The sequence below is a fragment of the Hyla sarda genome, chromosome 4 (genome assembly GCF_029499605.1).
Source record: "Hyla sarda isolate aHylSar1 chromosome 4, aHylSar1.hap1, whole genome shotgun sequence".
NCBI classification, from domain to species: domain Eukaryota; kingdom Metazoa; phylum Chordata; class Amphibia; order Anura; family Hylidae; genus Hyla; species Hyla sarda.
The window spans coordinates 159,025,001-159,051,893 of record NC_079192.1 but is presented as its reverse complement, the minus strand read 5'-3'; the positions used below and the strand labels follow the sequence as shown (position 1 = coordinate 159,051,893).

The 26,893-nt window shown below is 39.4% G+C and overlaps 1 protein-coding gene across 3 annotated transcripts in view; it reads left to right on the top strand.

Annotated features, from left to right (window-relative positions):
• APBA2 (amyloid beta precursor protein binding family A member 2) overlaps positions 1-26,893 on the top strand; it is a 435,861-nt gene that overhangs the window by 193,168 nt on the left and 215,800 nt on the right. For all 3 annotated transcript variants that reach the window (XM_056572513.1, XM_056572512.1, XM_056572511.1), the window contains exon 3: positions 12,993-13,981. In XM_056572513.1, coding sequence (XP_056428488.1) covers positions 13,022-13,981 — 960 coding nt within the window. In that variant the 5' untranslated portion in view covers positions 12,993-13,021. The remainder of the gene's footprint in view (positions 1-12,992; positions 13,982-26,893) is intronic.

The window sequence follows — 26,893 nt, the reverse complement described above, 5'->3', positions numbered from 1 at the left end:
GTTTCATTAACATATAGAATAATACATATGGTTGATTCATTTACATTGCTAATAACATGCCTTTTAGGTACTTCATTTGTACTTGCTCAAATGCAAACCGCGAAATGAGAGGAATAGACGAGCTTAATGATTTTTATGGATGGTTTACAAAGTTTTAGAGACTTACTTTTTGCCTGTTCTTAAACAAAATGTATGTGTATGAATTTCATTACCAGTAAGTTATGCATGTTATATTATTGTGTACACTGTCTTAGCTAAGAGAGTGCGGTTGTAGAAAATATTTCTTTAATGCAAATGAGAACAAATTACAATATTTTTAGGTGATGCGTTCAAAAAACAAATGAAAGGAAGACGAAAAACAATCTGCATACTCAACAGTAAAAAAACATCAATGTGTGAAAGAATGCCATTATTTACTCACTAGAGCCTAGCTACCTAAACACATATTCTGTCCTAGTATTCCTAAATCAGATTTATAGCAAGGAAAATGTATTATAAACCAAATCATTGTGCTTACCAATACTATGTTGGAAATGGCAGGTTATGTAGGTACAGAAGATTTACATATAAGTTAACCAGATGCTTAATATACAATTTTAACGTTATATTTCTTTGTGATCTCTGTTTTAGTGACAGGAATAAATAATAACACTTGTAAGTAGTTACATAGACCTGAGGACACACATCATATTGTTTTATCTTAAAGGGGTACTCCGGTGGAAAACTTTTTTTTTTTTAATCAAATGTAAATTTAATTTGTAAATTGTATCCTTCCCGTACCTATTATCAGCTGTATATTACAGAGGAAATTCTTTTCTTTTGGGATTTCTTTTCTTTCACGACCATAGTGCTCTCTGCCTACACCTCTGTCCATTTTAGGAACTGTCCAGAGCAGCATATGTTTGCTATGGAGATTTTCTCCAACTCATGACAGAAAGGAGATAATAGAAGTAATTTACAAATCTATTTAACTTTCTGGCATCAGTTGATTAAAAAAAAAACAGTTTTCCACGGGAGTACCCCTTTAAAAAGTACCTGTCACCAAATAAATTTTTCTAAAGTAACTCAGGTTATGTTCATTGTTCCCTAACTACTCCTAACACTCCTCCCACCCTTAACCCCTTAAGGACTGTTTTTTTTTCCGTTTTTGCATTTTCGTTTTTTGCTCCTTGCCTTTAAAAAAATCATAACTCTTTCAATTTTGCACCTAAAAATCCATATGATTGCTAATTTTTTGCGCCACCAATTATACTTTGTATTGACGTCAGTCATTTTGCCCAAAAATCTACGGTGAAACGGAAAAAAAAATCATTGTGCGACAAAATTGGAAAAAAAAACGCTGTTTTGTAAATTTTGGGGGCTTCCGTTTCTAGATAGTAAATTTTTTGGTAAAAATGACACCTTATCTTTATTTTGTAGGTCCATACGATTAAAATGATACCCTACTTATATAGGTTTGATTTTGCCGTACTTCTGGAAAAAATCATAACTACATGCAGGAAAATTAATACGTTTAAAATTGTCATCTTCTGACCCCTATAACTTTTTTATTTTTCCGTGTATGGGGCGGTATGAGGGCTAATTTTTTGCACCGTGATCTGAAGTTTTTAACGGTACCATTTTGCATTGATAGGACTTATTGAAACGCTTTTTATTCATTTTTAAATGATATAAAAAGTGACCAAAAATGCACAATTTTGGACTTTGGAATTTTTTTGCGCGTACGCCATTGACCGAGCGGTTTAATTAACGATATATTTTTATAATTCATTTACAATTCAACATTTCCTCACGCGGTGATACCATATATGTTTATTTTTATTTACACTGTGTTTTTTTATGGGAAAAGGGGGGTGATTCAAACTTTTAATAGGGGAGGGGTTAAATGATCTTTATTCACTTTTTTTTTCCACTTTTTTTTTGCAGTGTTATAGCTCCCATAGGGACCTATAACACTGCACATACTGATCTTTATCATTGATCACTGGTTTCTCATAGGAAACCAGTGATCGATGATTCTGCCGCTTGACTGCTCATGCCTGGATCTCAAGCACTGAGCAGTCATTCGGCGATCGGACAGCGAGGAGGCAGGTAGGGACCCTCCGGCTGTCCTGCAAGCTGTTCGGGATGCCGCAATTTCGCCGCGACTATCCCGAACAGCCCACTGAGCTAACCGGCAGTTTTTACTTTCACTTTTAGCCACGTGGCTCAGCTCTGAGCGCGCGGCTAAAGGGTCCCTATGGCGCCGGGCCCGCCGTGATATGATGCGGGGTTACCGTGTAACCCCGCGTTATATCACGGGAGCAGGACCAAGGACGTACCGATACGTCCTTGGTCCTTAAGGGGTTAAAAAAAATTCAGAGCTTTAAAAAGCTGTGTATCATACCTTTATTCTTGCTCACATAGTGCAATCTCCCAGCAGGAGAAGCCTGCTGGGCGACAACTTCCGCCGTCACATGGTTGCATACCTGTTATGAAGACCTAAAGCTCTATGCATGTTTCTTTGAGGCTCTATGCATGTTTCAGTGAGGCTCTTTGCAGCTTTCAGTGAGGTTCTGTGCTGCTGTCAATCAAGCTCGGTGCACAGAAGCACTTCCTGAGTTTGGTCTCTTTCCAGGCCGGGAGGAGACCAAACTCACTGTATTAAATGTGGCAAGGAACAGAATAGAGCAACCTAGTGGCCATTTTTTTCTATTACATTTTAAACATATTTATATTGATAATTTTAAAAGCAAGTGAATAAGAAAGTATTTACTAATTACACAAGGAACACTATATTAAAAGTTTTATTTGGTGACAGGTACTCTTTAACCCCTTGGCACATATGGACGTTTATGAACGTCCATATGCGCATCACCATATATAATGCACGCTCACAAGGTGAGCACGCATCATACCCGGTGGGTCCCGGTTGCTATAAGCAACCAGGACCCACGCTAATGCCGGACATCGCCAATCGGGCTGATGTCTGGCACATTAACTCTTTAGACGCGGCGATCAAAGTTAATCGCCGCGTCTAAAAGTGAAAGTAAAAGCATCCCGGCTGCTCAGTCGGGCTCATCAGGACCATCGCGATAAAATCGCGATGTCCCGATCAGCTAGGACACAGCAGGAGGTCCCCTCACCTGTCTCCTGCGCGTCCGATTGTCGTTTGATTGCTCCAGACTTGAAATCCAGGCTTGAGCAAACAACTGCCGATAACACTGATCCCTGCCATTGAATGCACTGGCAGTGATCAGTGTATTGAATCAATGCACTGCATGTTATAGCCCACTATGGGAGCTAAAATAAAGTAAAAAAAAAAAAGTTAATAAATAGGGATTGACCGATATTGATTTTTTAGGGCCGATACCGATAATCTGGGACCTTTCAGGCTGATAGCCGATAACTTATACCGATATTCTGGAATAAGTTATCGGCTAATTTAACCCACCCCACCGGCCCCACAGAAGCCTCTGCAGATCAATGATTTAAAGCAGGCGCTTTAAATCAATTAACTGCAGCGGCTTTTGCGGGGCCAGAGACCGCCGCCGCCACCCGATTCTCTCCCCCTGCCTGTCCTGGGGTCCTCCCTAGTTCAACCACCACCGCCGCTGCCCCATTGCCTCCCCCATCCCCGGTTTTATAATTACCTGTTCCCAGGGCTCGGGGTCCGCGCTACTTCTGGCTCCGGTGGCGTCCTGAGCTGTCACTGTGCACACTGACAGTGACGTTGCATAGAGGACGTCACTCGTCATTGCGCTGTGCAGCGCGCAGCAATAGCGCAGGAGGTTGCAGGAGCCAGAAGTAGCGCGGACCCCAGGCCCCGGGAACAGGTACTTATAAAACCGGGGATGGGAGAGGCAATGGGGCAGCGGCGGCGGCAGTCTCTGGCCGGGGAGGCAGGGGGGCATTATCAGCATATCGGCAAGGTAATTGCAGATACCTATAATGTCCAAAATCGTGAATATCGGACGACAATATCGGCCAAACCGATAATCGGTCGATCCCTATTAATAAAGATCATTTAACCCTTTCCCTAATAAAAGTTTGAATCACCCCCCTTTTCCCATAAAATAAAATACTGTGTAAATAAAAATAAATATAAACATATGTGGTATCGCCGCGTACAGTTTTATGTCCAAACTATAAAAATATATTGTTAATTAAACAGCATGGTCAATGGCGTACGCGCAAAAAATTTTTAAGTCCAAAATAGCGTAATTTTGGTCAGTTTTTATACCATGAAAAATTTATGAAAAGCGATCAAAAAGTCAGATGAAAACGAAAATGGTACCCCTAAAAACTTCAGATCATGGCGCAAAAAAAAATGAGTCCTCATACCACCCCGTACGTAGAAAAATAAAAAAGTTATTGGGGTCAGACGAGGACAATTTTAAACGTATACATTTTCCTGCATGTAGTTATGATTTTTTTCAGAAGTACGACAAAATCAAACCTATATAAGTAGGGTATCATTTTAACCGTTTGGACCTACAGAATAAAGATAAGGTGTCATTTTTACCGAAAAATATTCTGCGTAGAAACGGAAGCCCCAAAAGTAGCAAAATTGCGTTTTTTCTTCAATTTTGTTGCACAATGAATTTATTTTCTGTTTCGCTGTCGATTTTTGGGTAAAATTACTGATGTCATTACAAAGTAGAATTGATGGTGCAAAAAATAAACCATCATATGGATTTTTAGGTGCAAAATTGAAAGAGTTATGATTTTTAAAAGGTAAGGAAGCAAAAAAGAAAGTGCAAAAACAGAAAAACACTCCGTCCTTAAGGGGTTAAGGCATTCAAATTCTGTTTCCATATAATATTTATCAATATGTATTAACAGTGACTGCCATGGATTCAACTTAATTTTCGTTTCAAAATCTGTCATATGATACACATATTCATCGAACTACCAAAATATAAAACTTGAATACGTCATAAGTAAAGTAAGGCATATACATTTTTGTATTTCTTCAATGCATCGTACAGCTCCTATGTAGACCTGTGTGTCTCCATGGCTAAACAGACTACAAAAAAAGCTGTCTGGTGAATCCTATAACTGTATTCTCTTGTGAATAAAGTGTAGCGACACATGGAAGGGAGCATTACTGCAGCAGACATTACACACTATTTGTAGTAAGCTACCACGAAGACAATAAGTTTACAAAGAAGCTGTAAACACAAAATATGCTCCTATGTGAATACTCACTGTGTCGAACACAGACCCAGGAAGCATAAGTAGAGAGCACTGCCACTTCCCTTCTTGTATGAAGCGTAAGCAGTGGTGCTTATATAATGGAGCAGGGACTCTTGTCAAAATAACAGATGTCCCTGCTCCTTTACTTGTGAGACAGTGTAAAATACTCACATGCCCCTGTCTGTGTCGACTCCTAGATCAAGGTTTCCCTTTCTGGCACTCTAGTGTCCAATCGTAAATCACTAGAGTGCCTCAGAGGAAAACATTGATCCAAGACTACCCAAAGACAGGAGCGGGAAGGGGGTAAGTATTACACAATTTAGGGACTGATTTGTCATACATACAGCATTCAGTAAGTAAAGGAGCTGGAACTTCTGTCTTTGTACTGTCTTTGTACAGTGAATTAGTGAATAATGAAATTATAACAAAGTTTTGATAATATTTTAAATAAATCCAATTAATTATCATATGCATTAGCTCATCATTATTCTAGCATGTTTTCTCTCTTGCCTCTCCTGATCATTTGTTGCACGTGCTGAAATGGTGGACACTGAAAAAGCAATTGAGGTGACAGCAACTGAAACCCAGACTCCCTATAAAATAAACAAAGGGCAGAAGAGTAAATACACAAAAATAACTGTGCAGCATCAGATGACACTAAAGTACAGTGTTTGGTATTAGCACTGATGTAAACTGAGAGTTCTATGTTGTTAGGGAATCATTGTGTGCGTATACATTCTGTTATCAGTACTATTGAAAATATGAGCACAATATAACAAATGGATGATAAGTAGATAAATACACATTGCTCTGCCAGGTTCTTCATCCCTCATTGGCTTGCCGTTCTCTCTGTTGGTTTTAATAAGAAGGATGGTAGCACCATTGTAGATTTTGATAATTCACATTTAGTCTGATCAGTTACTTGGATGAATGAATAAAGAACACTACAAACTGTAGTCTTTACAGAGGATCAATATTCAATTCACTTATAACTATATATGAACATATGGTATTCATGTGTAACCAGCACAGAGGATGTTTATTAACCCCTTAAGGACTCAGCCCATTTTGGCCTTAAGGACTCAGACAATTTAATTTTTACGTTTTCGTTTTTTCCTCCTCGCCTTCTAAAAATCATAACTCTTTTATATTTTCATCCACAGACTAGTATGAGGGCTTGTTTTTTGCGCGACCAGTTGTCCTTTGTAATGACATCACTCATTATATCATAAAATGTATGGCGCAACCAAAAAACACTATTTTTGTGGGGAAATGAAAAAGAAAAACGCAATTTTGCTAATTTTGGAATGTTTCGTTTTCACGCCGTACAATTTATGGTAAAAATGACATGTGTTCTTTATTTTGAGGGTCAATACGATTAAAATGATACACATTATTACATACTTTTATATTATTGTTGTGCTTAAAAAAAATCACAAACTTTTTAACCAAATTAGTACGTTTATAATCCCTTTATTTTAATGACCTATAACTTTTTTATTTTTCCGTATAAGCGGCGGTTTGAGGGCTCATTTTTTGCGCCATGATCTGTATTTTTTTATACCACATTTGCATATAAAAAACTTTTAATACATTTTTTATAATTTTTTTTAATAAAATGTATTAAAAAAGCAGCAATTTTGGACTTTTTAATTTTTTTTTACGTTCACGCCGTTTACCGTACGGGATCATTAACATTTTATTTTAATAGTTTGGACATTTACACATGCGGCGATACCAAATATGTCTATTAAATAAATTTTTTACGCTTTTTGGGGGTAAAATAGGAAAAAACTGACATTTTACTTTTTTATTGGGGGAGGGGATTTTTCAAATTTTTTTTACTTATACATTTTTTTTCATTTTTTTTTACACTTGAATAGTCCCCATAGGGGACTATTTATAGCAATGCAATGATTGCTAATACTGATCTGTTCTATGTATAGGACATAGAACAGATCAGTGTTAACGGTCATCTTCTGCTCTGGTCTGCTCGATCTCAGACCAGAGCAGGAGACGCCGGGAGCCGGAAGGAGGAAGGTGAGGGGACCTCCGTGCGGCGTTCTGAATGATCGGATCCCCGCAGCAGCGCTGCGGGCGATCCGATCACTCATTGAAATTGCGTACTGCCGCAGATGCTGGGATCTGTATTGATCCCGGCATCTGAGGGGTTAATGGCGGACGCCCGCGAGATCGCGGGTGTCGGCCATTGCCGGCGGGTCCCTGGCTGCGATCAGCAGCCGGGATCAGCCGAGCATGACACGGGCATCGCTCCGATGCCCGCGGTTATGCACAGGAAGTAAATGTACGTTAAGTACCACCGCACCAGGACGTACATTTACATCCTGCGTCCTTAAGGGGTTAAAGGGGTACTCCGGTGGAAAACATTTTTTTTTTTTTTTTTTTATCAACTGATGCCAGAAAGTTATAGAGATTTGTAAATTACTTCTATTAAAAAATCTTTACCCTTCAGAGTACTTTTAAGCAGCTTTATGCTACAGAGGAATTTTTTTTTTTTTTTTTTGGTCGAGAGTGCTCTCTTCTGACACCTGATGCCTGTATCAGGAACTGTCCAGAGCAGGAGAAAATCCCCATAGTAAACCTATGCTGCTCTGGACAGTTCCTGATACGGGCATCAGGTGTCAGCAGAGAGCACTGTGGACAAGACAAAAAAGAAATTCAAAAAGAAAATAATTTCCTCTGTAGCATACAGCTGCTTAAATGTACTGGAAGGGTAAATATTTAATAGAAGTAATTTACTAATCTGGTTAACTATCTGGCACCAGTTGATTTAAAAAATTTTTTTTCCACCGGAGTACCCCTTTAAGCAGTACAAAGGCTTCTCTTACTACAGGCTTGTTTCATTAAGAAATACCTTTTGTCGCTTTGATAATTGACATGTTGCATGTCAAGGTCTTTAAATACTGCACACAGTGAAGAATCCACATTCATTTGCTTTTACTATTCTGGTTTTCTTATTGTCTGTTATTGCCTATTCATTTTTTTTCTTCTGTAGAATGAAGTGACATGGCTAATAACAAACCAGTGCTGTTAGTTTAAAGCTATGTGTAAATGTGGGCTAGACAGCCAGATTTATCATAGTGGCTTATGCCATTTAATTCAGTTTAAATTAAGCCAGAATTTCTGTGCCAAAATGTTGGCATACATGGGCGCAATTTAGCCATGTCTTTTCATTGAAGCCACACCACTTTTAAGACTAGACACAAATGGGGAGATTTATCAAAACCTGTCCAGAGGAAAAGTTGCCCAGTTGCCCATAGCAACCAATCAGATTGCTTCTTTCATTTTTCAGAGGCCTTGTTAAAAATGAAAGAAGCGATCTGATTGGTTGCTCTGGGCAACTGGGCAACTTTTCCTCTGGACAGGTTTTGATAAATCTCCCCCCATTTGAAAGTGTGTCTAAAACACCAAATAAATGTACACAGCATGTGCAGCAATTATTTAGAGCAAATTGCATCAGAATTCGGATGTGTTTGTAGTAGTAACCCTACCCAATTGAATAAGGCTGTGTTTCCACTTTTTTTTCCCCTGAAAACTTCCACTGGTGTTTTTGAGCCAAAGCCTGAAGTGTATTCAAAAGGAATGGAAAATATAAGGGAATGACTTCTAGTTCTCCTTCCAGCTGGATGCACTTCTGATTTTGGCTTCAAACTACAGTGACAGTTCTCCAAAAAAAACTGCCAAGTGGAGATGCAGCCTTAGGTTTCTTACCCAATATATATATCCAATATGCAGCACTATCCAGTGTAAGAAATGTGGTGGGTGCCATCGTCCAGCAAACCTGATCAGGGTTCCTCTTAGATACAAAACCGAAAGACGCAGCATTCCAGAAAAAAAATAAATAAACGTGTTTTTATTCCAACATATCCAGTCCACAAGCAACGTTTCTGCTCTCTATGGAGGAGAGAGAGAGAGAGAGAGAGAGAGAGAGAGAGAGAGAGAGAGAGAGAGAGAGAGAGATCCCGAAAGCTTGTCTCTACAAAATCTTGTTAGTCCAATAAAAAAGATATTACAAGATACTGCAACTACAGATGATTTTGCTATATATATATATATATATATGGAAAACAGTATTGTTAAGTACAAATAATGTTTTCAAAATGACATTCCATTCTCTGCAATAGAAAATATCTGTGCAACCAAAGCCTTCTAGTTTAAAGCTAGGATCAGGACTCTCCATATCTGTTAGATCCCCAATCAATCCTATTCAGTGTTATTGGGAAACCATATTAAGGTTCATTTTGAATGGCTGTAAAACATGAACCCAACAGTTCTGCTGGACCAAGGTTACATTATGATAGAAGCCTGTAGGGATCTAAATGGGGTTCATTAGGACCATGCAGAGTCCAGGTTTTGTAGCCATAATACAGACCCTACAATTTAGCCATAATACAGACCCTACCATGTAGCCATTTAATGGGGACATCTGAAATATGCCTTGGGGTCTTTCAGTGTGATATTTCAGTATGAATAGTTAGTTTTGCTTCTATGCCCAATTTTAAAACAGATGGCGTTAAATGAAGACATTCTAAATAGATGTATATTTTAGATGTCTGATATTAAACGTGAGTTACAGACCATTTGTGAGTCATATCGCAGCAAGAAATTAGTCCTTCTCTACCTAATTATGCTAGTATTAAGGAAACGCTACATGTCTGCATTATAAACAACAGCTGTGTACTGCAATTGCACGTCTATTCTACAAATGCATTCAGTTGCTTAAATTACTGTATTACTCATTGATCTCATATGAAATGGTTTTCACCACTTTTGTTTTTACACTGAGTGATCAAGAAATGAAAGTGTTTTTACAAAACAATGTGAGGTTGTACTGAACCCTATATACTCTGCATATGCTCTCACTGTCCGACTGTGACCTTGAAAGTTCAGCTACCATGTTCTATTCTAAATGTAGTAGATATATTACTCCCTTAGGCCCATATTGAAAGCCCCTCAGTAGCCAGCCAGCATCCTGTTCTGTACTGACAAGGGTCAAGAACCCTAAAACAGCTGTCTACAGATGGGTTGGGTCCACTTTTAGAGGATATCCTGGCTTGTCATTAACCCCTTAAGGACGCAGCCCATTTGGGCCTTAAGGACGCAGACAATTTTATTTTTACGTTTTCGTTTTTTCCTCCTCGCCTTCAAAAAATCATAACTCTTTTATATTTTCATCCACAGACTAGTATGAGGGCTTGTTTTTTGCGCGGCCAGTTGTCCTTTGTAATGCCATCACTCACTTAACCATAAAATGTATGGCGCAACCAAAAAAATACTATTTGTGTGGAAATGTGGGAAAATTAAAAAGACAACTGCAATTTAGCTAATTTTGGAAGGTTTTGTTTTCACGCTGTACAATTTACGGTAAAAATGACATGTGTTATTTATTCTTTAGGTCAATACGATTAAAATGATACCCATAATAACATACTTTTCTATTACTGTTGCGCTTAAAAAAAAACACAAACTTTTTAACCAAATTAGTGCGTTTAAAATCCCCCTATTTTGAAGACCTATAACTTTTTCATTTTTCCGTATAAGCGGCGGTATGAGGGCTCATTTTTTGCGCTGTGATCTTTACTTTTTATTGATACCATATTTGCTTATAGAAAACTTTTAATAAATTTTTTATAAATTTTTTGGGGAATAAAATGTTATAAAAAAGCAGCTATTTTGGACTTTTTTTTAACGTTCACGCCGTTCACCGTACGGTATCATTAACATTTTATTTTAAAAGTTCAGATATTTTCGCACGTGGCGATACCAAATATGTATATAAAATATATTTTTTAACACTTTTTGGGGGTGAAATAGGGAAAAAGGGACAATTTAGGTTTTTATTGGGGGGAGGGGGTTTTTCAAAAAAAAATTTACTTTATTTTTTTACTTTTATTTTTACACTTTAAAAGCCCCCATAGGGGACTATTTATAGAAATCATTCGATTGCTAATCCTGTTCAGTGCTATGTATAGGACATAGCACTGATCAGGGTTATCGGTCATCTTCTGCTCTGGTCTGCGTGAAGGCAGATCAGAGCAGAAGACTCCCATAAGACAGCGGAGGCAGGTGAGGGGACCTCCGGCTGCCGTGCTGGATGATCGGATCGCCGCGGCAGCGGTGCGGGCGATCAGATCATCCATTTAAGTGACCGCGATGCTGCAGATGCTGTGATCTGTATTGATCACAGCATCTGAAGGGTTAATCGTGGACATCCGCAGGTCCCCGGCTGCGATCAACAGCCGGGACCTGCTGCGCATGATCCGGGCATCGCTCCAATGCCCGCGTTTATGCTTAGGGCGTAAATGTACATCCTGGTGCGTTAAGTACCACGTCACCAGGACATACATTTACGTCCTTCGTCATTGAGGGGTTAAAGGGGTACTCTGCTGCTCAGCGTTTGGAACAAACTCTTCGAAACGCTGGAGCTGGTGCCGGGAGCTTGTGATGTCATGGCCCTGCTCCCTCATGATGTCACACCCCACGCCCCCTCCCATAGACTTGATGTGAAGTCCTGAGGGGGCGGGGCAATGACCTCAAGAGCACCCAGCAGCAGCTCCAGCGTTCGAAACAGTCTAAGCGCTGAGCAGCGGAGTACCCCTTTAAATCCTTAATCATGGTTTAAGGCTCTTCAAGGGCAGGACATTCATTGTAAGGGAAACTACCTTCTTTTGGAAATGATCTACTTCGAGTAAAGGTAGTAGTGTAAGATCTTCAGCTCCAGTCCTTATGGCAGTCATTCTGCTGTAAGCTTACCAAAAGATACACTAAATCATTTGGGCAGTCAAGTAGAAATGATATGAGCAGTTGCTATAAGATGTCCCTCTAGTTTTCCTGGTTTTAAAGGAGTTGTCTAGTGCAGACTATTCCAACTCCGTTGTGCCCGGGCTGAAAAAAAAATGAAAACAAAATGAAAAATGAAAACAAACTTTATATTATTTTAAATTTCTATCATGGTAGACTGGAATCCTTAAAGGGGTATTCCAGGAAAAAACTTATATATATATATATATATATATATATATATATATATAATCAACTGGCTCCAGAAAGTTAAACAGATTTGTAAATTACTTCTATTAAAAAATCTTAATCCTTTCAGCACTTATGACCTTCCGAAGTTAAGGTTGTTCCTCTCTGATTACACCTGTCTCGGGAAATGTCCAGTTTAGAAGCAAATCCCCATAGAAAACCTCTTCTAAACTGGGCGGTTCCCGAGACAGGTGTCATCAGAGAGGACTTAAACAGAAAAGAACGACCTTAACTTCAGAAGGTCATAAGTACTAAAAGGATTAAGATTTTTTAATATAAGTAATTTACAAATCTGTTTAACTTTCTGGAGCCAGTTGATATATAAAAAAAGTTTTTTCCTGGAATACCCCTTTAACTAAATTCAAGGGAAGGTAAGGGTAGACATATCTGTCATACAGTAACACTTTTCATGAACAAATGGTAACAAATATTTTTCAGATTACAAAACCCTACAAACCAATGACAAATACATGTTTACAACATTGTTTTATTACAAGATAAATTATAATTTAAATAGAAACTATGGAAAATGTCTTTTTTAGATCTTTGAAAACCAAATAGAGTAAAAAACTTGGTACATTTTATACACTTACAGGCCATTGAATGTTAGGAACACAAACTTACTGCATATAAATATGTTCTATATAAATGAGATGAGTTTTAGAATTAGAACAGTAGATTCCAAACAATAGATTTTTACAGTTTTGCTGTTTCTTCAATGACAACTTGGGAATCCTAATTTTCAATCTCTGTGTCTTTTACAGAATATTTCGTGAAATGATGGCCATATGAAATGCTCAATATGGCAAACAGAAAACGTCAAAGTACCAGGGCTAGCATGCTGGATCAAAGACCAAGGTCCTGCCCTTCTTCTCCTCAAGTCTTAAGTCGCGAAAAGGAGGACTCTGTATATGAGGAAACAGTAGTTCACGAGTACACAAATACACATTTACATAATAGACACTCTACAAACACACATGAGGAGCAAGACTGTAATGACAACAGTGGTGATGGTGACTCAAGTTCTGACTATGTGAATAATACTTCTGATGAGGAGTATGACGAAGGCCTTCCAGATGAAGAGGAAGGCATCACTTACTATATACGCTATTGTCCTGAAGATGACAGCTATCTTGAAGGTATGGACTGCAATGGAGAGGAATATATCCACACTGAAGAACACCACATAGATACTGATGAATGTGTTGAAGCAGTGGAAGATGAATGGACAGAATCCAAACTACAGCAACAAGAATGTATTGAAGGAGACGAAGGGCAAGAAAATCAGATGCAGATTTTAGAGGAGGACAATTCATCCTCATTAGAAGTTCAAGACCAGGAGGAAACAACCCAGTTTAGTGAAAATGAAGAGGTATATCCAGATTACTATCCTGTAGAGGCCAATGGCAATTCTCTTCCACAATCTCCATTTCATAAAAGGAAAACAGATGGCAATGCAGAGGACCCAGAGGAAGATATTGACCAGATAGTAGCTGAAATAAAGATGAGTATGAGCATGAGCAGTATCAATAGTACGACAGACATGAGTCCTGAGCATGGTGGAACAGAAAATGTGCCAAAAGAGCATAAGGAAATATGCCAGAAACCAGATGCAGGTATCTCTGCTAACAGACATGAAAGCCGGCCAAAGTCTCTGAATATTCCTTCAGCTTCAAAGCATGGTGATATACAAAGAAGTTATAAAACAAAAGTTCGGACTCCAGAAGAAAGACAAAAGTGGTCTCAAGAACAGGTTGGTCTCATTTACTTAAAAATAAATAAATAAAAATAAAACTACTAGATGTAGATAATATTTCTAAACACCTTTTTCTTGGTATTAAGGGCTTTTACACTACTGTAGGGATGGCTTTACAATATCATAATATAGACACATTGATTAATTCATGTTATTGCCACAAGTCCGACCCTGAGTCTTATGACCTGAACTGACAGCTGTGGGTTAGGTCATCAGACCTGTGGTTGGGCAGGGACTTGTGGCTGTAATACAGATGCAAAATGTGTCTGTGTTATGCTTGTGTCAGCCCAGCTTTACAGTATGTTACACTTATGTAAGCGCCCTTAAAATAAAACAGTTTTTTACATATTCTTTGTATCTAAAACTATCACTTTTTTCCCCATATAAAGCTAACTTATGCCTGTATTCCTGTAGTGTAAATAAAGTCCCAGCACTTACCAGGTACAGTCATGGCCGTAAATGTTGGCACCCCTGAAATTTTTCAAGAAAATGAAGTATTTCTCACAGAAAAGGATAGCAGAAATACATGTTTTGCTATACAGATGTTTATTCCCTTTGTGTGTATTGGAACTAAACCAAAAAAGGGAGGAAAAAAAGCAAATTGGACATAATGTCACACCAAACTCCAAAAATGGGCTGGACAAAATTATTTGCACCCTTTAAAAATTTTGGCCAAATAAGATTGTTTCAAGCATGTGATGCTCCTTTAAACTAATCTGGGGCAAGTAACAGGTGTGGGCAATATAAAATCACACCTGAAAGCAGATAAAAAGGAGAGAAGTTCACTTAGTCTTTGTATTGTGTGTCTGTGTGCCACACAAAGCATGGACAACAGAAAGAGGAGAAGAGAACTGTCTGAGGACTTGCGAGCCAAAATTGTGGAAAAATATCAACAATATCAAGGTTAAAATTGATGAAAGGTGTCAACGCATGATAGTCCGGATGGTGGATAAGCAGCCCCAAACAAGTTCTAAAGATGTTCAAGCTGCCCTGCAGGCTCAGGGATCATCAGTGTCAGTGCAAACTATCCTTCAACATTTAAATGAAATGAAACGCTGTGGCAGGAGACCCAGGAGGACCCCACTACTGACACAGAGACATAAAAAAAGCAAGACTACATTTTTCCAAAATGAACTTGAGTAAGCCAAAATCCTTCTGGGAAAATGTCTTGTGGACAGATGAGACCAAGATAGAGCTTTTCAATAAAGCACATCATTCTACTGTTTACGGAATGAGGCCTACAGTGAAATATGGTGGAGGTTCAATTATGTTTTGGGGTTGTTTTGCTGCCTCTGGCACTGGGTGCCTTGAATGTGTGCAAGGCATCAAGAAATCTGAGGATTACCAACTGATTTTGGGTCGCTGTACAGCCCAGTGTCAGAAAGCTGGGTTTGCGTCCAAGATCTTGGGTCTTCCAGTAGGACAATGACCCGAAACATACCCTGAAATGGATGGCAACAAAGCGCTGGAGAGTTCTGAAGTGGCCAGCAATGAGTCCAGATCTAAATCCCATTGAACACCTGTGGAGAGATCTTAAAATTGCTGTTGGGAAAAGGCGCCCTTCCAATAAGAGAGACCTGGAGCGGTTTGCAAAGGAAGAGTGGCCCAACATTCCGGCTGAGAGGTGTAAGAAGCTTATTGAAGCGACTGATTTCAATAATTTTTTTCCAAAGGGTGTGCAACCAAATATTAAGTTAAGGGTGTCAATAATTTTGTCCAGACCATTTTTGGAGTTTGGTGTGACATTATGTCCAATTTGCTTTTTTTCCTTCCTGTTGAGGTTTAGTTCCAATACACACAGAGGGAATAAACAGGTGTATAGCAAAACATGTGTTACTGCTATTCTTTTCTGTGAGAAATACTTCACTTTCTTGAAAATTTTCAGGGGTGCCAGCATTTACGACCATGACTGTATATTCAGAAACAAGGAACTTTATTGCATATCCTACAAAACAAACAGGACATGTTGCGGTGGTAACCTGCGGAGGAAAGCTACTGCCAAAATGTGTCCTGTTTGATTAGAAGGGTATGTATAAAAGCTCCTTGTTCCTGAATATACTTGGTGAGTGTTGAGACTTTATTTACACTGTTTCTGGACCTGATCCATCACATCCACCAACCCTTACGAAAGTGGCGACCAATTTATATGCTAAGCATGTATTCCTGTAGAGTCATATGTTTATTCCCAGCTCAGCTGCATCCATACATTTTATCAATGAAGCTGGGTCATGTGACCATCTGTCTGGAAACTAAAAAAATAACATGCTCCAATATGAAGACATGAAATGATCTGCCCTTTGTCACTGACTTAAGCTCCACCATCCTTGTTCATTTGAACAATTTCAAATGAATGTTGCTGCTGGAGAGAGAATGTCTGTCATTTGAATTTTCTGTAGAATGCATTTCTCCCCAATATAACATTATATTAGTAAACCATTGTCCTGAATTTACCCTTTTATCATTACATTTAGAGATTTCCTTTTCCTTTTTCTATGACTACATATTTTGCTCTGTTTCTCCTTAAATGGAAGCCCCGGTCTTATAACCAGATCTAGAAGCACCTCTGTCACATGTTACAAATGATGAATAGAATGCGGGAGATGGTTGACATTTTAGTGCTGCTCAGATTATTTTGTTAATCTAAAAATCTTGTGAAGAAATGTCAGCCTGTGTTATGTAAGTTATCACCCCCTGTTATAAGTGTAAATGTAAGTTTATTAGGAAAGTGACTCTATGCCTTGTCTGTCTATTATGATAGCACCAACCTACAGCACATTTCAATAAGGGCATGTAAAAACATGAGCTTGGTAATAAAAATGGAGGTCTACGCAAGGTCAGGTGAGCACTGTGTGCTAAGCAGCATGAGAGCTTTTTGCTATAAATCCAATTTATTCTTTATATTCTATATTCACATCAATTACCTTCTATTCTCACACCAACATGGCATTAATAACCCAGGACACTCACAGAGCTGTTTTCTCAAATATGAACAATAAGATGGAAATAGAAGAAGCTAGTCAACCATTTTGAATGCTCATATGCGGTAGAGGATATTTGTGCAGAGGAATTGTGATCATTGGGGATACTTTTAGTAGATGCTTTATACCCTTAGCTTAAATTGCATTAGGTGCTAAGAATATGTTGCCATATTGTACAATATTGTATTGTCATAAATATAAGGATAATTTATTATATTCAAATAATGAGACACTGGATGGCAGGTGGGTTGCAGGGCCCTTGCTCACCAGTTAAGTCAAACCAATAAACAGTTACAATATATACGTAAAAATGAAGATTGATACATGATAAGTAAAACAAAAATGTAAAAATAATAAAACAATGATATTAAAAATTAGATTAAATGCAGTACTTCCATAGATAGCATGAGGGTGAAATTGGGAGAGATGTTGTAATAATTCTCATCTGTATCACCCAAGTAAATAATCAATAATGGCAATAATGTTAAAATGCTCTAACAAGTAGTGTAACGGTCTGTTGCTATGGGCAACCACCGATAAATAAAATACAGTCTTAGCAGATGATCCTTAAAGTCTCTAAACGAAAATGTAAATGAACAAACCACTTATGGGTTATTGGTAGAGTGCTCCGTAATGTAGGTATATCCTGCACTTTGGTGCAACTGTGCAATATCCGGGGTCCGGATCTTGCATATGGAAAGTTTAAATGCGATCCTTTTCCATATATCAAAGGTTTGGTGCACTGCACCACTCACCCAGAGATGTGGAGTCCTCTGTCCTGGTGTCCTCTATGAGATTGGGTAAAGTGTTATACACTCCTCACTTGTCTCTGGTTTGGCTGGGTGTGGGGTGAGTACTGGGTCAAAGTGTGCTGGAGCTAGGAATAGGCCACTTCTGCCAGAGATGCCAATGTGCTTGCTTAGGTTGAATACGTCGGATTCGCTGTGTCACATTTATTTGTTGCTGAAAAAGAGACTAGGGTTCTTGAAACGCATCCAGCCCTTTCTATTAAATGGGCACTCAAAAGCTGCCACTAGGTGTCTCCCTACTTGTCCAGAGCACATTTCCCCCCATCTCATGCACAGACTTTGGACTCCTGCAGGCCTGGCAAAAGTCCAAACACAAGAAATGCAGTCTGGAGTGCTGACGGGGGTGTGTCCAGCCTTATCCAATCATAGTTCCTCTCACACTTAACTGCCATTTGCTGTTGGTTGCAGAGTAAGGGAGAAAGTTCTCCCCTGTATGGCTTCAGATTATTTATCGCGTGCTGGGTAACGCCCCTCCCCAGTCTGTGAACCTGAACCTGAGGATGAGCAGAAAATACAGCGCAATATCAAGGTAGAAAACAGAAAAATTTATGAAAAAATAAAGGCAGTAGGTGGTTTATCATGATGGGGAGAGTGAACTGGAAGGATTATAAAATGTATCAAGTTAATGAGAGGTACTCTTTAACCCTGTGTTCAGACCTACTTTCACAGATCCACATCACATGCTTTTCCATTGCGGACTCATCATTGCAGATCCTTCCAACTTGAAAAGCACGCCTTAATTCTACAAGGCTGCGGCATTCACATAGTGGATACATTCCATTTGCCAGTGCCCGATCTAATCTGGCTACTACTTGCATGCTTCACTGCCAGGATCAAGCGGCTACTACTCGTACCTCTACTTGCCTGCACTGCCGGAGAAACTAACTGGAAATGCACAGACTCTGTGACAGCTATATGCACGCCCAACTGCCCTGACCGGACTTGAGCGCAAGACACAGCAAATCCGATGGCATTCATCCTAAGCAAGCAAATTGCCATATCTGGCAGACGTGGCCTATTCCTAGCTCCAGCACACCGCGACCCAGTACTCACCTCACACGCAGCCAAACCAGAGCCAGGTGAGCAGTGTATAACACTGTACCCAACCTCATAGAGGACACCAGGACAGAGGACACCACATCTCTGGGTGAGTGGTGTGGTGCACCAAACCTTTAACATAAGGAAAAGGATTGCATTTAAACTTTTCATATACAAATTCCGGACCACCGGACCTTGTTGCACTTAAGTGCAGGATATACTTACATTCCAGAGCACTCTACCAATAACCAATAAGTGGTTTGTGCATTTATATTTTCGCTTAGAGACTTACAGGATCATCTGCTAAGACTGTATCTTATCTACAGGGCATTGCCCATAGTAACAGACCGTTACAAAACTTGTTCGTACATTTTACAAGCACAGACTAAGAGCCTTACTGCCCACTATAATATGACATCGAACTGCCATTACAGAGTAAAGTCAGGTTGGTGTAATGGGATTTGCCACATGGATACTTTGCTTGTACTTGAAAGAGAGAATGCAGTTTGAATTTTGAAAGTCGAGATGGTGGCTGGTCAGAAATTACATGATCCAGTAATGAAATGCGTGGATACAGCTGAGCTGGGATGAAACAGATGACAATGCAGGCATAGTGGTGGTGCCTGTGCATTATATGAGCAAAAATGTAATAATAATAATCATAATGATAATTTGTGAGTGCTTCTTTAAATGGGTGTTGTCAGATAAAAAAAAAAAACTTTTCATACGTTGTATATCTTGGCAAAACATTAACCTTTCCAATATACTTCATAAAAAATTGAATTTCCATTTTAGAGAAATCATGGCTTATAAAATCATGGATTTGTCCAAGCTGAAGCACAGGCATGGACAAAGTCCAGGAAGTGAGGGTGGGCTAGCACTCCTCTGTGCTCTTTCCTGTCCAGGGCTGGTGCAAGGATTTTTGCTACCCTAGGCAAAAGCTCATTTTGCCGCCCCTTTACCCCGCCCTTTGGCTCTGCCCTTTGACACGCTCCACCTTATTACTGGGGTGACACACTGTAGCTAACCTCCTCCTCATGGGGCGGATGTATGAAGGCACACTCAATGTCAGGACCTGCCTGTCTGGCCTCGGAGGAGGCACTGAGCTCCTCCAGCAGGAAGAATGCAGATTATAATGGTACTTGGGGGGGTTGGGTGATGGTGGTGCTGGCTGGGGGTGTGCTTCAGATGAGCAGCGGGGGCTTTGGATGCTGGCTGGTTACTAACTTTATTGCAGCAGGCAGAGCGGCACCCCTATCAAGAGGGTGCTCTAGGCGGCTGCCTATTTTGTCTATATGCAGAACCGACCCCGCTCCTGTCTGATAGGACAGGAGATAGCACAGAGGAGTACTATCAGACAGGAGAGAGCACAGAGGAGTAGTGTCGAATATGGCATAGGCCATATTCGAATTCGCGAATATTCGCGAATATATGCACGAATATTCGTCATATATTCGCGAATATTCGCATATTCGTAATATTCTCGTTTTATTTTCGCATAAGTGAAAATTTGCAAATGCGAAAATTAACACATGCGGAAATTATCATATACAAAAATAGCATATGCGAAAATGCGCACACCAGTCTCACACAGTAGTATTAGAGCCTTCTTTACACCACACAAGCTGGAAGCAGAGAGGGATGATCACTGTTATGTGTACTGTGAAAAATAAATAAATAAATAAACGAATATTCGTAATTACGAATATATAGTGCTATATTCGCGAATATTCGCAAATTCGCGAATATGCAATATTTGCGAATAAAATTCGCATTGCGAATATTCGCGAGTAACACTACAGAGGAGTACTATCAGACAGGAGAGAGCACAGAGGAGTGCTAGTCCACCCTCACTTACTGTACTTTGTCCATGCCTGTGCTTTAGCTTGGACAAAGCCATGATTTTATAAGCCATGATTTCTATAAAAAGGAAATACATTTTTTTTTTAGAAAGGTACATGTTTTGCCAAGATGTACAACATATAAAAAGTTTTTGTATCTGACAGTGCCCACTTAAAGTTGCGGGAATTTTTTTCTAACATTACATCGCTTGAAAACTTTTAAAAATGTATTAAGAGTCTCCATGTAGTAAAAACAAGAAAATTAAAGCCCTGCAATTTATCTAAGACCTCCAAATGTCACCCGAACCTTTAGCCACATTGTATAAAGGGGGCACACACCAGACTAAAGGCCTGACTGCCCACTGTAGTGTGACAGCAAGCAGCCATTACATAATAAGGTCAGCTTGGTGTACTGGGACTTGTCACAGGGGTGCATTGGATGTATTTGTCATTTCAGCCTTTTGGATGATACTTGTCCTGTTTGTGTTCTAAATTCAGATTGTGCTAGGCTGATGGATTTTGTTTGGCAGTCGTCCATTATTAGAGCCCATTGAGTCGTATTGATCATTTTTATTACAAAGGCTCTGTCACTGGCAAACGATCTAGAAGGAGATGTGCACTAAATGTACAATGCATCATAACCCTCTGTTAGCTTTATCAACCAATGGATTAATTTCTGTCTGTGCCAATTTTAGAAATCCAGAATCCATCCCATTTAAAGCTAAAGAGTGTTCCTGGGCTTGTGTCTGGCATTTGAATTTGTCATGCCATAAGGTGAAAAGTGTGGGCATCATATATTACGTCTCCAGGCCCAGATGCCGATAAAAGCCACATAGAGGTCAGAATTCATGTTCTCATTTTCTCAATTTTTTCCCTAGTTTACAAAATACAAACAAAATTTCGATTGCTACAGCCAACATATCTTACCCCTTGAGACAGTTTTTACTGTGTCCATAATATTTACCATTTAAGCATAAAAAGGAGTCTTTTTTTTCTTTGCTGTTGTTTTTTTATTTTATTTTTTTTAGGGAAAAAAGAAGAAAGTGGAGGTACTCAATCTATTTAAATGTCCGAGGACTCTGCCAAGGTGATATCCTCATATACATCCACAAGAAAGATCAAAAGAAAAAGATAGCAAATGGCAGGTTCTCAAGGACTATTGAGTATGTAAAGCCGTAAATTAGAGTGGGATGTAAAGTGAGTGGGTGATAATGTTAGCTGGGTATATAGGTGTTGTGGTGAAGAGAGGTTAAATAGTTGGGGTTAATGATTGATCATATGCGAATGTCCAAGGTACAATACAAATTTACTATTCCTAATACAAGATTAAGTACAATAACAGTCGGGATGCAGGATCCTTGAAATCCCCTCTGCTTTAAAAGAAAATAAGTGCAATAAAATGAAAATACAAATAAGTAGTACTGAATAGTTCAACAAAGAATGCTGGATAAGAAGTATAATAGATGTAATGTGACTGACGGTCAATTAGCGCAGCTCACGGTTTTCCCAGCACTTTTTTTTTTTTTTTTAAATAGGCAAAGATTAAAGGGTATTCAGATGGTAAAATATTTTTTATTTTTTTTTATTTTTTTTTAAATCCGTGCTCAGGGTCCTATAAAATAGAAAAATCCCTTGGGGGACATTTATCAATGTTTGCTTATGTATTCCTTTTTTTAGTAAATTTTTTCTTACAATTTTTTTGCTTATGTGCGACTTATTTATCAACTGCTTTCAGCCTGTTGATAAATTTCTTTCACGTAAGCAAGTTTTCTTGTTTTGCTTTGGTAGTGGCTTTTTCTGCTCCATGTCTGAGCTGGAGTAAATTTAGTAGTTTTTTTCATGTGATGCGACTTTTTTGCGACTTTTGCACTTGATAAATCTCTGACCACTGCAAGGTAAAAATCACTCTTTGCTTTGGTAAGCAAGATTTAAATGTTTTACTTAGGGCACTGCACAATCAAAAAGTCGCAGAAAAAAAGAGAGTAGTCGCACGTGCCACTTTTTGCGACAATTTTAAGCAAAAAAAAAAATCTACTAAATGCTTTGCTAAATGTCCCCCCTAATTCTTACCTTGCTCGCTCTCCGACTGTCTCCATTCTCAAGGAGTTTATGTTATTCAGCAGCGCAATTCCACCTCCGACCCCAGAAGCACTATTCAGTGTGACCTATACTACATGAAAACCGAGATGGTGGGGGAGCAAGGAAGTTAAAAAGTAACTAACTCCAATTACACTTGGGCGGCAGGATATCTGTTTAAATCTCCCTGTTAGGCTGGGTTCACATATGTCTGGCATCCGGCATAGGTGAACTCAGCCTAGATCTCGACGCAACTGATGCCACAACTGATGACAAGTTGTCATCAGTTGTGTGGCATCCGGCATCCATTGTTTCTAGATGGCGGTTAAGCTGCGTTCCCCCGTCTGGTGCTGCGTGCCGTTTCCAACCATCTGGCATTAAAATTGAGATGCTGGATGATTGTGAACTGTCCCATTGAAATACACGGGATCAGTTCTAGCATCAGTTTCCCTCTGATGCACGCCGGAGGGAAACTGTGCCGGACAACTGATATATGTGACCCAAACCTAACTTTGCCAACTATGCCAACACTTACCCAAGACATCAGCGATCAGGATATGAATTTGCCTGAAAATCTGGGAAAGTCCATGGGACTTCTGGAAAATCCATATCCTGGTAGCTGTAGTCTTGGGCAAGGCTCAGGATACGTGTTTGCCGCCATAATGAGATCAGAGTTACACTTTAAGTCTAAGGGTATGTTCATACTATGGAATTGCGGAATACATATCGCTGCAGCAGAGTCCCTTTGAATTTAATGGGATTCTGCTGCACTGTACACACGGCAGAGTTTCATGTTTTCTAGATGGCAAAGCATTTTCTAGCGGTCCTATCGCCCGCTGGAAGATTCACATTTTAGGCCATGTGAACCCAGTCTAACAAGACCCTGGGGACAAGGATAAGAAATTACTCCCCAAATGTCAGGACAATTTTTTTTATTGCCTTTATTTGCCTTTTTAGTTTTCCAGGTTTCTAGTTTGCTTACTAGGTACAGATAATATAGGTGCACAGTCTGATGATCTCCTGAAACCTGCTCTCTCTGGTATTGTGCTGTAAATTAGTTTCAGATTTATAGCAACAAATGCTAAAGCTGGCAAACTCTCCAACTACCTACATGTACATACACAAGCACATCTGGCTCAGGTGAACATGCATGTATTTTGAATGGGAAGAGGGGTGACAGCCACTGCCAGACACTACCAGCAGTGTCTTAAAGTAGTACTGCAGTCGAAAACAAATGTTTTCAAATCAACTGGTGCCAGAAAGTTAAACACATTTGTAGATTACTTCTATTAAAAAAATCTCAATCCTTCCAGTATTTATCAGCTGCTGTATGCTCCAGAGGAAGTTGTGTAGTTCTTTCCAGTCTGACCACAGTGCCCCCTGCTGCCACTTCTTTCAGTGTCAGGAATTGTCCAGAGTAGGAGCAAATCCCCATAACAAGCCTCTCCTACTCTGGACAGTTCCTGACACGGACAGAGGTGGCAGCAGAGAGCACTTTAGTCAGACCGTAAAAGAACTACACAACTTCCTCTGGAGCATACAGCAGCTGATAAGTACTGGAAGGCTTAAACATTTTGAATAGAAGTAATTTACAAATCTGTATAACTTCCTGGCACCAGTTGATTTCAAAACATTTGTTTTCCACCGCAGTACCCCATTAATCTGACCTGAGAACATCGGATATGTAAAAACTTGCCAGGTCCAACAATTTTGCCCCTTAATATCTGCTGCCCATGCACATTAGATATTTGGCCGATTCCACTGAAATAGTTTGTTTTGAAAAGCTTTAAAGAGATACTCTGGAGAAAAAAAATATTTTTAACGTAATTGCTGCCAGTACGTTATACAAAAATGTAATTTCCTTTGTTTAAAAAAAAAAAAGTAGCCTTCTAGTACTTATCAGCTGCTGTATGCTTCATTTTGAAATAGAAGTAGTTTACACATTTTTAAAGGTGCATTCACACCACGCTTGCACAATACGGCCGCCGGAATCTAAAAACCATCCGCTGACATATCCCCACCAGACCCGCGCCATGCTCCATTCATTTGAATGAGCCGGATAGAGTCAGATAGTGACTCCAATTGGCTCATTTTTGGACTGCATCTGCTTTATTACCAGACTAAAAACCATAGCAGACCACGTATCCGGCGCCCCTTTTGCACAAACATAGTGGGGGAGATTTATCAACACCTGGACAGAAGAAATACTGCCGATTTGCCCATAGCAACCAATCGGATTGCTTCTTTCATTTTTCAGAGGTCTTTAAAAATGAAAGAAGCGATCTGATTGGTTACTATGGGCACATTTTCTCTGCACAGGCTTTGATAAATCTCCCCCAGTGTGAATGCACCCTAAGTCCAACGCCAGTTGATCTGAGGAAGAAAAAAAAATTCCTTTAGAATACTTCTTTAATCTACTCTTAGAGTTAAAGGGGTACTCCGGTGAAAACTTTTTTTCTTTTAAATCAACTGGTGGCAGAAAGTTAAACATATTTGTAAATTACTTCTATTATAAAATCTTAATCCTTCCAGTACTTATTAGCTGCTGAATGCTACAGAGGAAATTCCTTTCTTTTTGGAACACTGATGACATCACGAGCACAGTGCTCTCTGCTGACATCTCTGTCCATTTTAGCAACCATGCATAGCAGATGTATGCTAAGGGCAGCATGGTGGCTCAGTGGTTAGCACTGCTGCCTTGCAATGCTGGGGACTTGGGTTCAAATCCCACTAAGGACAACAATAAAGCGTTATTATTATTATAATAACGTCAGCAGAGAGAACTGTGCTTGTGATGTCATCAGAGAACATTCCAAAAAGAAAATAATTTCCTCTGTAGTATTCAGCATCTAATAAGTACAGGAAGGATTAAGATTTTTTAATAGAAGTAATTTACAAATATGTTTAACTTTCTGCCACCAGTTGATTTAAAAGAAAAAAGGTTTTCACCGGAGTACCCCTTTAAGTGATGATCTGTTGCCGTGACTACACATGTAATTGCACCTATTTTCCTGTCCAAGCCACGAATAGCTAATGCACCTTTTTAAACAGAGATCGCAATAAAACAAATAAGAGTTGAATTTTCGTTCACGAAACATCGCCATCTTGATTTTTATGAGGCTCAGTAGCGTCCCTTTGTGACATTACATTGTGTGATAGCATCACAGTTAATCAGATGCAAATTACATCTCGAATAAGGAAAACCTTGGTTACAGCCCCAATGAGATGAACCAGAAGAGGGCACCATAGGCTCTATCTGATCTGGAGATTTATTTTGACGCGACAGAGTTTCTCAGATAAGGATCGAGAATATTAAACAGTGGAGTTGAAAAGCTGAGATGTCCCATTGGAATTCATATTCAGACATTTGAAACTTCTGTTCAAGTAAGTCTTATGCGTAAGAGGACAGCATAGCCGGAGGCAGTAATTATGGAAATTATGCAGATCAGGCCGTATTAATCATCTTTTTGTTCTCTGTAACTTGAATAATAATTTGATAGAAAAAAAAAAATCCCTTCAGCGATTTCACCTCCCAAAAAATTGTTGTCTAGTTACAGACGTACTTTATGAAGTGCAATTCTTTGTGTGGGTTGCATTCATTTTAATCACCTGTTTACAGATGTCTTCATTGTTTTATCAATTGTCATATTCATTTCAAGGATCTCATAAATTTTATTGTAGAGTGACATTAGTAAAGGAAGTTCTGCTGATTTGCAGTTGTAAGTATGCAGCATTTTTACTTAAAGGAGAATGACAGGATAGGAAGGTTTTTAGCAATTGTAACATTTTGACAGGCATAAAAATCAAACATTTACTTACCTCCCGCCACTCCCTTGGTGCCTCCTTTGCCCCACTGTGGTCGTTGGTGCGCTCCTCTTCTGGGTTCCCCATGATCAGCGCATCATGCTGCGGCTCAGCAATCACTCCTCTTACGGGTTCCTCATGGTTAATGCATCATGTTGCCTCTCAGCAATCGCTAGCTGCAGTGATGTGCCGCCTCACCCAGTGATTGGTGGGTGGCAATCAGATATATTAAGCCCTGCCACCAGGAATAAAACCAGTGTCGGGCTTAATATATCAGACTGCATCCCAGCAATTACTGGCCAAGGCGGGACATCACTGCGGCCAGTGATTGCTGAGAGGCAGCATTATGCGTTAACCATGAGG